Here is a 17,958-nt window from a genome sequence, read left to right as displayed (position 1 = left end):
AATAAAAGAACAAGGTACAGACCTGATCTTCATGAGAGGAAACCTTAAGCGACTTCAGCTGTGATCTGGTCTTTATAGAAAATTACATTAAATTGACTTCCAAGGGGGGGCAGGGGGCATTGTCTCATAATATAACAGCTACCAAATATTGAAATACAAAAAATGTAATAAAGCCTGAAATGTGATAGCTTGTTAGCAATGTAACAAAAGCGCAGGACCCGAAATGTAATAAAACCCAAAATATAATTACCGACCCAAAATGTGACAAGTTGTTACATTTTGGGCTCTGACAAGGCAGGGATCATTTGGGAGGCAAAGCAAGCTAAACCCGCAACTACACTTTAGTTAACAAGCCCCCCCCCCCCCCAAAAAAAAAAAAAACCCCAACCCACAACTGATGAAATTTGCAAGCAACTTGAGAAACAAGCCAAATTTGCTGCAGTTTATGTAAAGAAGCCAAGCTCACATGTCTCGTGAAATAGATGCTAAAGTTTATCATCGGCCAAGCTGGCTTGTATGAGACAAGTTCTAGTTGTTTATTATAGATAAGTGGTAAATGTTCACTTTTTAATACTGTGCTCTGCGAGTTGCATGTTTTCTGCCAAAAGGATAGTTTATTGTTGCTGCAGCTGAAATGTTTTATTTCAGTTTTTTGGACTTTTGTAAGTTGCTGTGGCTTTGAGGGAGAGCTCCATTGGGCATGTAACTTATACGCAGTTATGCAAATTAGTTAAAAACTTCCCAGCAGAGGAATCACATGGTTTTCATAACGTGTCACAACCTTTTGGTTATGCTGAAGTTTAAGCATAAGAGAATTTTGGAGAATCTGTAACAGTTTTAGAATAAAAGTTTTGTGTGTTTGCAATGACATGAAGTGGGTAAATGCTGCTAGACACAGGTAGACGTGTATGCCAAGACTACCAGCTAGCTGATCAGTTTTTACTCTTACATGGCTAGTGAGATTTTTTCAGCGCCTGACAAAATGATTTTTCTCTCACATCTGGCTGGTGTTAATTTACAGCCCTGAACACAACTATAGGAAAATGTGTGATGTCTTGGTTGTGTGCATCTTAGATGTTTCTTAATATCTCAGCAAAATTGCAGGATTAAAAATTGTTCTGTAATGTTAAAAAGATGCAGAAAAGAATGTACATGATTTGTTGGTCTTTCAGTGACTCATTTTAATCCAAAAAAATAAAATAGAAAAATAAATTAATAACTGGTAGAATCAAATATTTTTAGAGAGAAAACCAGAATTTTTTAAAGTGGGAATCAGAAATAAAGATAAAACTTTGTAATTGCCTGAAAAGGTCGGATTAAGATTCTGGGGACTGACAAGGTCAGAGAGGATCAGATCACAGTGATCCTCATCTTCAGAAGATCTTAGTCATCCTCTACTAAAGGAGGGGCGCTCAAACACTTCTATCTCCCGTTTGGGGGTTCGAACCAAAGGTGGGTGAGCTCTCGCAGCCTGAGGACAGAGTCATCCTCGGGTCAGGAGCGTCTAGAGTTTACCCTGAGGAGGAGAACACTTCGTCTGGACACCCTCACAGGAACAGGATGATGCCGACCTTTTGCTGTCGAGGTGTTTTAATGCTGGGGGAAGAAAAGCTGAATCTATCAAACGCTGTGGATTTGAAACTTGTTCTGACACCAGTCCGACCTGAGCGTCTCTCATGACACTTCGTCCTCCGGCTGTAAAGTCAGTTGCTGTTTTGCTTGTAGGTTTTTGAGGTCTACCTGAGTGTGTGTATCTGCCAGCAGAGACAATAAGAGCTAATCTAATCTGAGCTAAACAGCTGGTCAGCGTGACGCACGGACAGAGAGCACATCAGTGTCACTATCAGCTGTTTGTCCTGCAGCTGCTGCAGAATTCATCACGAACACAGTCGATCTCTTCAGCAGTAAAGCGCGACAAGTCTGTGTGCTCTCTGATGCTGAATCTGGAGCTCAGAATCAATCTCTCTAGGTTGTCAGAAAATCAAAAATCATACAGGAAGAAGATGTGACCACGTGACATCTTCATCTGCTGTCTGTCAGATGGAACAGGGCACAAATATGTGCAAATGAGTATGTAAGTGTAGCTCCTTGATTCAACCACATTAGGACAAAGGCTTAGGGTCAAAGGTCTAACTATTTTAATGCCATAACTCAAACGTGTTTTTTTTTTTCTTCAGGAAATGACATAATTTCTACTCTCCACTCCAAACCACCATTTTTAACTCCCACGCTGCTCCACATCTCAGCGCAGATTTGATATTTGTGTTGGCTCGTCTTGTCTTTGGCTGGTTTCACTTCGACATTAATATCTGTCAGAGCTGTCAGCGGGCTGTAAAACACCGCCATGATGTCAGGGCGTGAGCAGAGAGCTTCAGCAATCAAGTGACTCGCACACTTTCTGATCGCCGAGGTGTCAAACTTTCTCTAAAAGTCACAGAGTTCTTTAAGTTTGTCTGGTTGATCTGCGGCACACACAGATTAATCTGTTTGACGTCTACGTTTGCTCTCTTTCTCAGAGCGCCTTAAACTTGAGATGGAAAGGTGCAGGAGGTAAACTTTGTGAACTTTTAATTATTTCTCTCTGCCTCTCTGGGTTTGCAGAGAGCTCAGCTGTGCCCGCTCTGACTCTCACTCTTTCTGTGCATCATAAATATTTAAAGCAGAGAGAACAGATTTCACTTCATGGTCCGGCTTTGTCGAGCTGTAAATTCATGCAGCTCCTGACATTAAAGAAAACTCAGCCCTTTGTCGCCTCGTGCGTCTTGTTTCCTCGTGTCCTCGTCTCCCCGCCTCCGGCTCGGGCATGGAGACGGGGAGTGAATGACAAGAGGAGGGAGGTCAGTGAGCGAGGCCGCCGACACCACAGATAAAGAGGGCGATTCATGCGTCTGCAGAGGGAGCCTTGGCCGCCTGGAGGCAGACATTTTAAGCCAACACAAGTCCACTTTGCCGGGAGACTTCTCACCTTAAAACTCCCTAAAACTTTCTGTGCTGATAGAACAGTAAAATTTGCTGCTTTGTTCAGCAGAGGTGTGTGTTTGTGGTCTGTGATTTTTAAGCGCTTCATTCATATTTATGTTTGGCTCTAATCTTCCTGCTTTTAAAATCTGTTTAGCTTTTCTAATCAAATCTGTGGGTGGAGACCGAAGCTGTAATGTGGCTCTAAATTATCTCACAGTCTAAAATGTGTCGCAATTTTAGGAATCTCCCCTGCGTTGGTGGAGGACTCAGTTTAACTTCCAGCTACATGACGGGCTGTAAATCAGTAAATCAGATCAAGTGTATTTACATAAATCTGTTTCCTGAACACATTTAAACTGAGTGATGATTGTGAAGCCGCAGCACGTTCAACTCCTGTCAAACCAAAAAACAGAGGCTTTAAAAGATGCAGAAGCTGATCTTTGGCCACCAGGGGGCGACTCTGCAACCTCTCCAGAAGCTATCACCGGGGTTTTTATTATGCAGTGACTCAGTTGTAATACTTGCATCACTTGCATGAACTGCTCAGGACCTGATTCACCAAAGTGCTGCTCTGATTTTGTGCAAACAAGACTAAAAATTACTACACCAAAAAATGTGTGAATGCTCCTTAAACTGTGCAGGAGGGCAGATTGTGCCTCTGTGTGTTGTTTGCATGGATTAAAGATGCTGTGAGGAAGATCTGTTTAAACTGAACCGCAGCATCACCTACTCGCCTCTTCAGGTTTGTGTTGTTTTGGTGCAAAGATCGGCGCTTTCTGCGCATCACTAACACAAGCGTTTGCAGCCATCGCAGTGTCAGAATGCCACCATGGAGATGTCCTCTACTCATCCAGCTGTGACTAAATACAGAGAGCGCACAGCACATCTCTGCAGGGGCGGAGATGCTAACAGCTCGTCTCCTCAGTTGGATGAAAAACAAGAGCAAACTGCACAGAGCTGCAAGGCTTCATGTAGGTTTTTGCTTCTTTGGAGTGGTACTCTGTGATTTGAATCTGGAGATGGAGCAGATATTAGTGCAAATGATGCACGAGTGGTGCTACGAGCAGCCGGGTGAATTAACTGATAAATGTCAGTTGGTGAAACCAATGTTTTCCATTAAAATTTGATACAGCACAAAAAGTTCCTACGATTATCATTTTATCAGTGTACTACACTGTAAAAATTAGATTTAAAATTATTTAAAACCAACTGACAAAAATAAAGAGAGAAAACACTGATGTGACAGCATACTGACTTACTCAGCACAACAAAACTCATATCATGAAGTTTAGAAATAAAATATATTACATTAGCTTTAAGATATTTTATCACAAATAACTTATTCCATCAGTACACTTGCAAAACTTCAAGGAAGGTGAATTATTTGATACTTTTTGTGGTTACATCATTTGACAATTTAATGGGAAAATCTCATCAAAAGTACTATGACACCTACAGAAATTCAAATGATTCATTTAAACTAACATCTAACATGTTGTTTTGACAAGTTTAAAGCAAATCATTTGTTACTGTCCTAGCCACATTTCACCATTATGTTTCGTTTGCACAAAACGCAACAAAACCTTTTTTTTTAAGGTGCAAATGATGCTAAGTAGGGAGTGGGGAAGAAAAAATCAGTTCTCATAAGTGTCAGTATATTTTGGCTCTATGATTTTTAAATCGCACTTTTTGTTCAGAAATTGATTTCTTCTTCTTTTTTTTCAAATTTCAACCCTTCATTTTTGTCTTTTTCATAAGCTAAGATGGAAAAAAGTTACCACTTTTCTCCTGCAGAGGGCAAAATATTTTTCTTACACCATCTAGCATCGTGGTGGCAGATCTCCTAAATAAATCCTAAAACTGACTCACATGTCATGTGCATTTTGAGGGGAAATATGGCTTCTGATACAGTCTTTAGACATCATCATTATTTAACTTTTTCACATGGTCTGGTTTTGAAAACAGAAATAAAACCCACAAAAATCGGAAATATCAAAGAATGGCAGTTAAATTGAGTCCGCAACCCAAAAATCGTAAAAGAATCAAATCAGGAGTAAAGCACATCGTCCCAGCTCTAATAAGTAGACATCCTGGATGAAGCACAACGTCTTAAACACTCAGCTCACCTCATTTGCAAGATCTCTCTGCAACTAGAGCTGTTTGTATGGGAACAGGTGAGGAAAGGTGGGGTCAGATTTTCTGATTAGTTGTAAAACTTTTCTCTGCTACACCCGGCTTTCAATTGGGAAACCAAGTCAGAACTGCTCCAGTTGGCACAACTGGCTTCACCTTTTGATTTGCAAGATTCACGTCTTCAGAAACTCCTGAAATAAGCAAGTAAATACAAAACACTGTGGCGTTCATGTACGCGCTGATGCATCATCAGCGGATCATCCCAAAAGTGTTCGTCAGAGCTTCGCTGGGATGGTGAAAAGTCTCTCTGATGAGGACGCTCACAAACGCTGATGAAGACCTGTATCACCGTCATGATGACTTGTCTTCCCATCATGGGGGAAATATTCTAAACGAGGGTCTTTCTGCAGCTGACTAAACCTTTGTTGGTAATTCATTAAAGATTATGAAGGTGAAATATTAATCTACAAGACCAGGGATGCTGTAAACAGATGTTTTGTATGAAAGAGGGAAGGACGCTCTTCTCTTTTTTTCCTCCATGTTGTCCTGTCTCTAAAAACAAGCCAGCATACTTTCTACACTTTCCAGTTTGTGATTCCACAACGAGCTTTCAGAGAGATCAGAGGATTGTCTCCATGGTCTCTTCTCAGACTCTATCAGCAGGCCCAAAGATCAGATCCACACCTTCACTAAAAGTAACCACATTTCTGATGCTCCAGCTTTCTTCCTCCATCCACTTTCCCTTATTAATCTCTCCAGGCAACCAATCAGAGACATGAGCGATAGGTAAACAGGAAGTCATTGGATCTCTCAAACCCTCAGCATGACCTTAAACAGCAGGGTCTCTGATGATCTGAACTCCTCTGAGGAAACGTTTCAGTGTCCTCTGAAGTTTTCTTTAAGGTATTTTTATCTCTTAAAGTATTTCATTAAATGTGATCTTGTCATGTGTGGGTTTTTGGAGGTCAAAGGTCAATACTATCTGACGTTCAAACCATATTAAACTCATTCTTCAGATGTCTTGGAAATTTATCTAATTTTAGATTTTTCCACATTCGGTCATGTCCTCAAATTTGACTTATTTGCCAGAAATCTGTCTGATCAGGATGTAGATGTCTTCATGAAGTTTCTGAATCTCTTTACAATCCAGATTAATGACAAAGCTTCAAACACTCAGACAGAAAGATGTGACGAGAAAACATTAGACGTAATCACTGTACTTCAGAAAAGCAGCAACATGTCAACAAAGGGACCAGAAGACTCCAAAAAGTGACAAAACAGACCAAAATAAAGTCAAACAGACTACAAAGGCTGCAGAGAGAGATAGAAACAGATAACATGAAGAAATGAAAAGTTAAATCAGGAGAAAGAGAAAAAACATCCTCAGTGAAACAAAATAAGAAGATTGAAAAATAATATGAGGAGACAAACAAGAAGAATCTTACAGGGACACAAACCAACAGCGAAAGAACAGTTCTGTAAATACACCAAACTATCAAAAAAAGAGACAAAACACCACAGAAAGACACAAATCAACCACAAAAAGAAACAGATGAACAAAAAAACAACATCCATCTTAATCAAACACATATCAAAAAACCCCAATTAGTTGTAGGGATGGGTTCCTTTCACATTCAAACTGATACGGTACCAATGCCCAGTACCTTGTTATAGATATCAGTACTCAACGGTACCAATTTTAGGTACTTTTTGTGTGTTCATGTGGTAATAGATGTGAATTTTCAATCCCAAAGCTTGGACACATTTATTTCTCAATTTACAAACTTGCAATGCTATGTTCATGTCCAGCATGGAAAATCACCTACTCTTCCACTCCCTCACAGTCACAAAGGTGCATTTAGGTCCCTAAACATGGTACCGTTTGATTATATGGGAATCGGTACTCTGTACTCGGTACTACAGACAGAATTCGGTCCGTACCACTTAAAGTACCTAGTTTGGTAGCCATACCTAATTAGTAGACAAACACAAGATACAGGACAATAAATAGCATTGAAGGGACACAACAAGACAAGAAGTTTGACAGCATGACTACAAACGGACAGAGACAATTAGCTACTGCACTGCAGACACTGAATATCTACAGAGACATCTAACAACAACGAACAGCCACAAAAACAAAGAAGACACAACAAACAACTACAGAGAGACACAAAAACATCCAACAAGAGACAAAAAACAGGAGATTTGCAACAACTACAAACATTAGAAACGACAGCAACAAACAAATACACAATAAAGAAAAAGAGACACCAAACAACTACAGAGAGACACAAGAACATCCAACAAGAGACAAGAGGTGTGCCATAGAGACACCCACTAGAAAGAGACATGTAATGACTACAAAGACACACAGAGACAAAGAGGAGCTGAAGAGGAGGGACAAAACTTGTATCTAAAACAAAACTACTACACAGAGACATATAACAGCTACAAAGACACTCAAAACATCCACCGAGAGACTTAACAACTACAAACATTCACAGAGAGAGCTACAAAGACACAAAAACCACAAGCAGCGAGACATGTAACGACTTCAGCAACTTTAAGGGGACAAAGAAAGAAGTGAAACAACCAAACCTAACAAAGGCTGTGGCATCTTTCTCTAAAGACAGCAGACTCCTGAAGTAAAACATCTAACCCATCAGAAAAAAACAGTTTCTGCTGCTAAACCGCTTTATTTCTAATGCGGTGCAGCTTTACTGTTCGATGCTCTGAATCCACCTCAGTACATCAGTTTCATCAATATCCAAAGCTGCTGTTTTCTGCTTTCAGTGAGTGAGGAGTTTGGTTTAATGATAGAATCAGTAATAGATGTAAATTTGAAGCTTTTGGAACTCAACTTTTTCATATTTGAGACTTAACAGATCTTTAAGAATATAATATATCTGGTTTATGTATAAAGAAATGATTATTGGAGACAGTTGAAGTGAACTTTAAGGGTTTTCCTGCGGGCATTTGAGACTTTACTGTTTGAATTTTCAATCAAGACTTAGTTTTGGGGAAATCCTGTCTGTTTTTTTGGTTCCTTCAGAAGGTCAGTGTTGACATCTCCACCGTTAAAGAGACTTTACATTAATTTTCCATCCAAAGAGAACAAAGTGTCTCTGTGAGGAGCTGCTCTCAGTGCGCTCAGATTGTAAACATATGCAGCTATAGGCGGCCAGCAGCATCATGGAAAACACCTTCCGCTCCTTTCTCTGCTTCCCACAGGAGAGCTCAGCTCCCAGGCACAGGGAGAGGCACAAAGTGGGCTCGGGTCTGAATCTGGAGGGCTTTAAAGTTAAAATATGGTCTACGAGAATCCTCGTTTCAAAGCGCAGAGTCACGATAACGAGACAAAGGTGGATTCACACGGAGCGCAGAGAAAATGAGGATCTGGAAATGAGTTTGAGGAGCGCAGAGTCTTTAAGAGGAGTTTAAAAAACAAAGAAAAAAACTTTTTATGGGATGGGAAGGTGAGAAGAGCAGTTTGAAGTGTGTGAAAATGTAAATTTGTCCGTCAAACTGTCAACAACTTTGGATCAACTTGGAGCGCAAGGCGTGACGTCAGATGAGGATGTTTCAGCACATTAAAAGAACATGATTTTAAAACAATTCTCTCAATAATAATTTTTAATAAATTGACTGCGTTTGAGTTTGTTTTAAAGGTTTTATGGTAGAAAATATGCGTAAAAGTTTCCAAAACGCACCAAGAAGACGCACAGTTTGTCCTTACAGGATCCGGGATAAACAGGGCAGAAAACAACTTTTTCTCGACAGAAAATAAAGTTTGAGAAGTTTCTGTACTCACATGTGTTCACTTGAGCGGCAGCTGGTCCCCCTGCAGGATCATTCTCCCTCCTCAAAGTCTGAGCGAACTTTCTCCTTCGCTGAAACTTTTCACAACTCCGAACCAGAGAAATCCAAAATGCGCGTAAAAGTCTCCAAAGTTTGAAAGAAGAGAGAGGGACACACACTGGCACACGCACACACTGACACACTGACACACACAGAGGGTGCGTGTGTGTGTGTGTTCGCTTCACTGACCCGGGCTCCCCTGTGGACTTGGCGCAATGATGATGCTTCTCTGAGCGAGAGAGCAGCGAAGAGTCAGAGGGTGAGTTTGAAGAGTCAAGCTGGACTCGTTACATGACGTACTTCCGGTCAGATGGAGAATGTAACACACCCGGATGTAAGTAGGGCAGGAATTTCACAATAAAACCAGAACTGATGGATGCAAATATCTGAACCCATTTCAGTGGAGCACATGCTTTGACTGAGTTTTTTCTTCTTCTTTTTTTTTTAATGAGTTAGACCAGTGTTATTTAAAAAAGAAAGTTTTAAAGACATAGACCTCATCTCAACCAACCTTTTTTCCATTTCCCTAGGTTTCTGTCACTCAGAAAAAACAGTGTATGTATGAATTTTTCTATTTTTCATTTTTAAATCTGAGATAATATAAGTTCAAATCAGCTGTAAGAACAACAAGCAGGACTTTCTTGGTTTCAGTCTGTGGGGTTAAACTATGGAACAGTCTGTCTGCTGAGCTGCATATGTGTATGTACATCTATGTATCAGAGACTGTAAAAAATAAATGGACGTTTTCTTGCACAGCTCAAAGTGAGGTCAACACAATAACTGCTCCCCCTAGTGGCTGGCTGAAGTATAGGTAAAAAAAAAATCTTTCTCTCCAGTCATTGTAGATGGGCTGTGGTCAAACAAACACCTCATAGAAATTTTTCTCATGTCCAACTGTTGTGGTGATTTGAAGATATCATTTGGCTGCCTTGTATTCAACTCCTCTTTTTTCTGTAAAAATTCATTTTTATTAGTTAAAAGAGTCTAAAAGCGAGGCTTTAAATCATGTTTAACAATGATTGACAGCTGCCGTACTTGTGTTTTTTTTCTTTTTTTTTTTTTTTTTTTTTTTTGGGGGGGGGGGGGGGGGGGGGGAGGGATATGTCAGGAGGTTAAGTCAAGAAGTGATTAGACTCTTGAAGGAAAAAAATTATTAGTAGTTTTGTCACCCGGCTCCACTCAGATTCTCCCAGAATCCCTCACAGTCTCTACTGCGCAGACTCTGGCTCCAGAACTGCTGCCAATGGCTGCGCCTGTGATGGGGGAATTTTGGCTTCAAAACAATGGTAAATGGTGGAGCCACGCTGCTCTATGTACAGTCTATGGTATGTTTGTGTGTTTTGTCTCTATATGTGTGTGTGTGACAAAATGACCAAGGATAGGAGGTAAAACAGGACATGACACAGGGGGGGAAAAAAGTACAAAACAAAACAGGAAACACGAGAAATACAAGAACCACTTAGATCAAGACATAGTGGACACTTCTACCTGACAGAAAACACAAAGGATAGATGTAAAAATGTAGAGATGAAGATTTAAAAATGAGTAATAAATATGGAAAGATCAAAGACTTTTCGCCCCCGGAGTAAAGAATCTCCTCAACCTGGAGTGGAATCCACCGCTCAGAAACAACAGTGACATTAAACTCTGATGGAGGATGAATGAATCACTCAGAGATAACGACAGAGAACAAAGCAGAGCGTCCAGAGAGCAGGAAGAGAGACGGTGTCTGATTTGAATGTAACATTTTCATCAGGGAGGAAAATCACCGCTGAGGAGGAAGAGACGCTCTGCCATCACCTCGCCTCTGAGGTTGGGAGGTCTAACTTTAGCTCTTTAAAAACTCCTCTGATGAAATGTGACACGTGCTAAAGCAGAGCTTTAAAGTTCAAACTGATTGAACAGGAAGTCATGGAGGTGAGTTTCAGGTAGCTGGTGATTCTTCTGTCATGAAAAGGGCTGTTGGGATATCCCAGAACTGAAAATTTTAAAAGAAAAAAACTGATATCATGACTCAAATACCCCTGCTTTAACTTTAAAGAGGGGGTATTAAAGTAACAATGCTGGATATTTTGACTAAATGTGTGCAGATTTTTAAATGTTAACATATTATCCTGGAGAAATCCTTGAATCTGTCTGTTAACTGATCAGAATTCTAAAAATAACCCACCATATCTTCATTAGACTTGCTGAAATGATGAGGTCATCACATAAAGATCTGTTAACTAGTTTGTGACATGTTGGAGGGGTGGGCCTTAAACATCAAGGTGTGCCCATAGCTCCACCCCCAAAAGGCCTCTTCAACACCAATGAGAGATGACAGATTTTTTTTTTTTTAGATTTAAATCATAAAAAGATACTACAGGGGCACCAGCAGGACAGATATAAGATAAAGAGATAAATATTAAAAAAACCTCTTTAAATCTCAGATTTAATGTTATGAAATAATCTTCTGCTTTAAGGTCCTTCTTCATGCCAGAGCAGTGTCCGTAATAAAGATATCTGACATGTCTGTGACAGGATGTGGAAAAGAACACTGCCTTAACCTTTGGCGTGAGCTGAATTTTATAAGATAACTGTTTTTTTTAGGAGGGAAATGTGAAAATAACCCCAAAAAATGTCAAGGCAGGGCACAAATATGGGTGTAAAGAGCATCTTGCTGCTCTGGACACTTTATACGGGGCCAGATGGATTAATTTGCAGCCGAAAGTAGTCCCAGATGAACCCACAGCTCATGTTTTAGTATTTTGGGTTTCAGTGTGACACTTTCATGTTTTAATATTCTAAGGTGTAACATAAGAAGTCAGAATAACTCCACTGAACAGCTCCACTGGAAACCTTTCCTGTCTCTGTGAAATAAACTGGACTGCGCCTCATTTCCAGTAACTCTGGACCAGTTTGAGCCTCCTGCAGCTTTTATAAGCGGCTCAAACAGAAGGTGTGATTCAACCCCTCTTCAAAAAAGAAAAACTCAAATCATTACAGAGGAAATATCCAAAGAGCCAGGTTACGTAATATTACTGCAATGAAAACTTTTTGTCCCTGGCAGAAAGATAAAAAAAATCTCAAATCTGTTTCATGACGTAGCCAGAAGTTCAAGAGCTGGACTCAAAACACAGACAGGTAAAACAACAAACAAACAAACAAACATTTAGGAGTCTATTTTTAGAGCAGGTTCTGGTCAGAGTGGGATAAAAAGAGAACAGGAGGGAGCTGATTATTCCCAAGGAGACAGAAAAAGGCTTTTCATTTGGAAAGCAGATAATGGAAAAGACAGAGACGACAGGAATGTGGAGGACAGACAGAGAGAGAAGGAGATGCCCTATTTGGTTTTCCTCCAGCTTCAAACAACTTTAAACCTTGAGAGGAGAAGGTAGAAGGAGGAGAAAAGTAATCTTTAAGTTGCACTTTACTGAGCACAGAGAGCACGTGAGACCAGGTCACAGACTAGACATCAAAACAAACGCTACATGAGCTTTGAAGCCAACTGGTTTAGAGCCTCCTCTGCTGGCTGGCTGGCTGCAGTATAGTACATAAACCTGCTGAACAGGAGTCAATCAGGGTACAGATAGAGTTTTCGCTGCCTAACCAATCAGAATCAAGTATCTAACACAGTTCTGTTCACAAAATGTGAATTTTGTGAAAGTGGAGAGTTTTCCTTCAGACTCCGCTCCAGTCTGTTTTATTTAGATCTGGACTACATCGTGAGCTGAACCTTGTCATGTAACCAAAAGCTGGGATAAAGTGAAGGGTTAACACAACTTCTCAGATAATCTGACTTCCTTTCTCTGTTTCCTTAAAGCAAGCTCCTTTTTGCTCCTTTTCGCTCCTGTTCCCAAAAAGGATCCACCCTATCCTCAGACAGACTGTTAAAAAAGTTATTTGGATTAAGCTGATATTCTAAAATCCGAAATAATTTTCTGACTGACAGGCCTTCTGACCAATAGACTTCTGATTTTCTTACTAGTTGGCCTAGCTTTTTTTTTTTTTTTTTCTTTTTCTTCTTTCTTTTTTTTTCTAATCAACCTTCTTACCAATGGGCCCCTTGATTTTCTGACTAACAGGTCTTCTGACTAACTGGCCTCCTGATTTTCTGACTAACTGGCCTTCTGATTTTCTAATTAACTGATCTTCTGATTTTCTGACTATTGGCCTCCTGATTTTCTGACTAACTGGCCTTCTGATTCTTTGATTTAAACCTTCTGATTATCTGACAAACAGGTCTTCTGATTATCTGACTAACTGGCCTTCTGATTCTTTGACTTAAACCTTCTGATTCTCCAACCACTAGGCCTGAGTCAGTGATTGAAGCAAATAGAGAATTGAATGTGTTGCAATTTTATTCCATCCCTGGGTAAAACTCACACAACCTAATTTGTATGATTTAACACAGACTTCTGTATATTCAGTGATTTAACATGAAAATCATTTTCTGAATGAGTTCATTCACATTTGGTAAGACAACAAAATAACTTTTCTCCAAGTCATACTTTTCCATGCGGAGAAATGGGTGGTACCACAATATTTTATGTTAGGAGCCCAACCCTTCAAACCCTGGGCAGTAAATTTTGTGATTACAGCAAAAAAAGGCATGAAAAAATGTAAGTACCAGTAAGATCCAACAATGTAAGTGAGGCTTAGTTTGGTAGCGATGGTGGACACTGGAGCCTAACTGTCAGACAGAAAAAGGACAGGAGAGCATTAGAAAGCTAAATGGGAGAGTGATACAGTCCGAGCTAAAGGCTAACAATGGGGCTTAACTGCTGGTGATAATGTCAATTCCAACCCACATGCAGCAGTTATTCTGCAGTGATCTATTCAAACTTTATCTATCAATAAAATGAAGAGTGAGGTTATGTTAGCTCTGCTTGGTAGATGACTGGCAGGACAAAGCTAACCAGGATTTACTAATGTTACACATTACAGACATGTCTTTGAGCGTCAGGCTGCCAGCTGCACGAAACATAAACAGCTACTAAACTACTTACAAACTGACAGTGTTTACTTGTTGTCATATTAGCCTACAGATACGTCAGCGCACTGGGCTGCCGATAGCACTACATATAGCCGGCTACTACAACGTTTGCTTGAAGTCACGTTTCAAACCATAGTGCTACGTAACTGTATTGATACATACCTCACCTCGGCGCGTTGTATTCAGTAAAAAGTTGTCTTGAACAAAGATTTTTTTTTTTTGGATCTGATTTCCATTTGATTCCAAAACAAACACACGCCTCGCTAAAAGTAATTTACGACAGTGTGCGTGAGACGGGCCAGAAGTTGTTCAAAAGATCCTCCTAATAGCATCTTTAAGTATAAAAACCTCATAATGTCATTTTTCTTTAGCAGGTGATAAAGGTATCAGAGAGATCGTACTCTTCCAGGTGTCCATCTGCCTCCGAATCATACATAACACCTGGTGCCGCTGAAAACAATCCCTGAGTGGGTTCAAACATCAACAGTTCAAGAAATAAAATATGATCTTTCAAGGATAAGAAACCACCCGGAAGTCAGCTCCGTCTTTCCAAAGATTTTATTCAAACCTTCTCAAATTAAAGTGACAGAAAAAAAAATTCCTGCTTCTCAGGAGTTTAAACCTTTAAAGTCCCATTAGAATAAAGTCTAGTAACTCTAAATGCATCCAGAGAAAGAATCCCCGCTCCCACGCTCAGAAAGAATCAACACATACAGAGAGATATGTCACCATCATGTTATTTAAAGGCCGATAGACTCCGTCTTTAAGGAGCTCCTTAGAAAGTCACAAGATTGATTTTACTCTACATTAACAAAACTGAACAAGTTTTTAATGTGAGTTAAATTAATAAAAAGTATTTTCTAAATGTGACAGAGTGAAACCTAAAGATGTGATTGTTCTGGTGAAAGTTTTAAAGCTAAAGAAAGATGATTCAGATTATTCGCTGCTTGTAAACCGTTTAATAATGTCATCAGTCTTTAAGTTGCCGAAAAGAGTCAGAGTTTGTTATTCAGGCGGTCAGCTGATCAGTTATCAACTCACTCACTCTGAAACTCTGAAACACTCCAACATTTTCTGCATCCTACTCAGGCTTTTTAATAAATCTGATATCTGAAGTGAAGCCTGAAGACATTTAGCCTCGCTCTGCTTCTCTCCGGGGGTGAAATGATTGCGTTGGGTGTGTGAGGGTGTTGATGAATCTTTAATAATCCAGTAACAATCGATGGTGAAGCTTTGATCTGCTGCTCAAACGGAGTCAAAGAGCGGAGCTGCTGAGCGCTCGGTCGGTCACAGTGTGGGACACAGGATGCCATTGTTTCAGACCGATTTCCATCAAGTCCTCTGACGGCGTCTCCTCAGCCTCTGTGTGTGTGTGTGTGTGTGTGTGTGTGTGTGTGTGTGTGTGTGTGTGTGTGAGTGTGTGATCAGCGACAGATAGAGCGACGCTGCTTCTGGAGGAAAAGAAGGAGGGAAGGATGGAGGGATGAGAAGAGGAGGAGGAGGACAAAGGCTTCATTCTTTGCCAGTGGTGAGCAGCTTCAGGGCTTTCTGGAGGTTCTGGATGGCCGTGTTCACGTCTTCGTACTGCAGCGCGCTGCCCGCGTACTTACAGTACTTCTGCGCTTTGGTGAAGTCCTCCGCGGAGAGATTGACTCCGCCTGAAGGAGGGAGGGAGGAGAAAGAGGAAGTCAGAGAGATCAGGGTAAGATTACAAGACAATGAGGAAGACTCAGATTCAGAGTCACTGCTTCTAGGCACAAAAACTTCAACAAGAGGGAAGAATTTACAGACTTTTATTGTCCATTCAACCCTAATTTAGCCAAAAAGAGCTCCTAACATCCTGACGGAGAAAGGCCATAACACAGTTCATTGCACAAGATCGACAAACATTCAAAAACATCGATTATAGAAGATTATACATGAAGTCAGACAAAAAACAAGATAAATTTTAGCTCTTCCTCTCATTTCCTTAGGAAGCAGAAAGCAGCAAACTGACTCTCTGAGACCAAAGACAAAGTAAGTTAATGGACTCTTGGGGGAACTGGGGGTGCATGATCAGAGTTTGTGAAAGACTAAGCAGGTTTTTTTTGCCAAGTGGCACTTGTCTTTGTTGTTCTTTGTTCTCCTTTTTTTTAGTTCTTTTTTTTTTGGAACTTGTATTAATTTTTACGGCTCATTTGCCGGCCATTGACACCAAACTGGTTAGTTTTGCAGTGGTGATTTTACTTTTTTCTTGTTCCTGTGTGTGTCCACAGATCCTATGTGTGTCCACTGTCGCATTGTTGGCACAAGAGATTTTAGCTATTAGTTGCCTGTGGTATATTGATGCTAACTGGTGCTAGGACCAATTTTTCCTGCAGGCTAAGGAGAAAGAGGTGAGGACTAAAACTTTCTTGTATTGCTCTGTGACTCCAAATTTCCCTTCAGGGATTAATAAGGTCTATTCTATTCTATTCCATTCTATTTTATTTTATGTAAAGCACATCAGAGGATTTGGAAGGGGTGGGGGGTGGGGGGTAGTTCCAGTAAAGGACTCAGAAATGAGCAGAAGAAAACAAATTTCACAATATTAACTGAAAAGGAAGCAAAAGTTTGTCTTAGTATAAATGTCCAATTAGACTTTATCTGAGCTACATTCACCTGACAAGTTGAGAAACATGCCTTACCAAAAGATGCCAAATGACAAAAATGGTGCCCAACCATGGGGACATGCATAGAAAACTGGACTCTGAAGCGCTTCTCTGTTCAGGTGAGTTTTGAAGAGCCTGCTCTAAATGTTGATTTTAGACAGCCTGCTGAATAATTTGTCAACCTCTAACAGTTCTGTATCCATGCGATACTTTATATTTCTGTGAGATATACAGCAATATGAGTAAAGAAAAACACCTTCAGATTGGTGGTGAGAAAAGTCATTGTTTTGACATTTATTTGTTTATTTTTAAATTAAAATATTCAGGATTTTTATGCCTTCATCTATGCAGTACTGGACCAGCGAATGGAGTAGAAAGCACCTGGTGCGCAGGAAAGGTGCCACAGGTTGGACTTAAATCTAAGCAGACTGTTCGAGGCACATAGCTCTGTTTGGCGCAAGACCCCGTCAGCCGCACTGACACCCTGAAAAGCAAGTTTCTGTTAATTGATCATTTAGATTTGAATTGAGAAGATCAATAAAGAGATGTAAAGCTGATTTGGATCTCTTTTTTATCTAAGGTACCTCATTGATTAGTTAACATAATATATAAGCTTGAGTCACGTTTAGTAACGCCATCAGAACATCCTGGACTCAAAGATTTATCTCCCTGTTACAGCACAGAGCAGATATTTCCAGTTAAGTTTCCTCCTGAAGCACTCGAGGGTCCATCCTGACCTGCGTCACGGAAAGTCTCCATCAGTCCGTAATCATCTGTCACTACTGAAGGATTATGGGTAATTAATGATGGGGGAGAGCCTACAGCAGCAGAGCTCAGAGGTTGTCTTCATCTGCAGCGTTTAAAGAAAGAGGCTTCTGTGATGGGGATGATGATGGGACCTGTCAGCGTGCTCAGTGAGTGTGTGTGTGTTTGTGCGTGTGTAAACACAGTGTGTATCTTCTCTTTGATCAGCTCTCGTTACGGCAGGTTTTAATAAAGAAGAATCCACAGAGACAGACTCCTCCCTGTGAGATCATCAGGTCTGCACCACTTCAGTGTCACATTGTAGAAGACCGTCTCTTTAAATCTGATCGGATTGTTAAACCACAGACCGGCTGCTGACAGACACCAGTAAATAGTTACACATTTATTAATCCCAGGAGCTAATTCACTGTGTGTTTTGGATGTTGAACAGCTGGTTTGATTCAGTTGAAGATGAGAAAGTTGTTGCCTGAAATTCTCCAACATTTCCTGAAATCTCTGCTTTGATTTGGAAGCATCTGTGGTTCCTTTCGTTTGTGCTTCATCTGATAGACAACTTGGTTATTGTACACTCTTTTAAATCTGTTTGAACAGACATCTCCTGTGGTTTCAACCCCCCCCCCCCCAGTCTCATTT

The 17,958-nt window shown here is 40.4% G+C and overlaps 2 protein-coding genes across 6 annotated transcripts in view; both read right to left on the bottom strand.

Moving 5' to 3' along the window:
* The window catches only part of adgrg6 (adhesion G protein-coupled receptor G6), a 96,576-nt gene extending 87,406 nt beyond the window's left edge, over nt 1–9,170 (bottom strand). For all 4 annotated transcript variants that reach the window (XM_074685384.1, XM_074685386.1, XM_074685387.1 and 1 more), the window contains exon 1: nt 8,909–9,170. In XM_074685384.1, coding sequence (XP_074541485.1) covers nt 8,909–8,910 — 2 coding nt within the window. In that variant the 5' untranslated portion in view covers nt 8,911–9,170. The remainder of the gene's footprint in view (nt 1–8,908) is intronic.
* A 5,319-nt stretch (nt 9,171–14,489) lies between these two features.
* Nucleotides 14,490–17,958, bottom strand: part of vta1 (vesicle (multivesicular body) trafficking 1) — a 59,724-nt gene continuing 56,255 nt past the window's right edge. Inside the window, exon 8 of one of the 2 annotated variants that reach the window (XM_074684535.1) lies at nt 14,490–15,588. In XM_074684535.1, the coding sequence (XP_074540636.1) occupies nt 15,443–15,588 (146 nt within the window). In that variant the 3' untranslated portion in view covers nt 14,490–15,442. The remainder of the gene's footprint in view (nt 15,589–17,958) is intronic. The other variant, XM_074684536.1, reaches the window with a different exon arrangement.

Source organism: Halichoeres trimaculatus, unplaced genomic scaffold (assembly GCF_033239565.1).
Source record: "Halichoeres trimaculatus isolate MK-OKI-2021-1 unplaced genomic scaffold, fHalTri1.1 fHalTri1_scaffold_13, whole genome shotgun sequence".
In the NCBI taxonomy this organism is placed as follows: Eukaryota; Metazoa; Chordata; class Actinopteri; order Labriformes; family Labridae; genus Halichoeres; species Halichoeres trimaculatus.
Note: the sequence above shows the minus strand (reverse complement) of the source record. Positions and strands in the feature narration are given on the sequence as shown.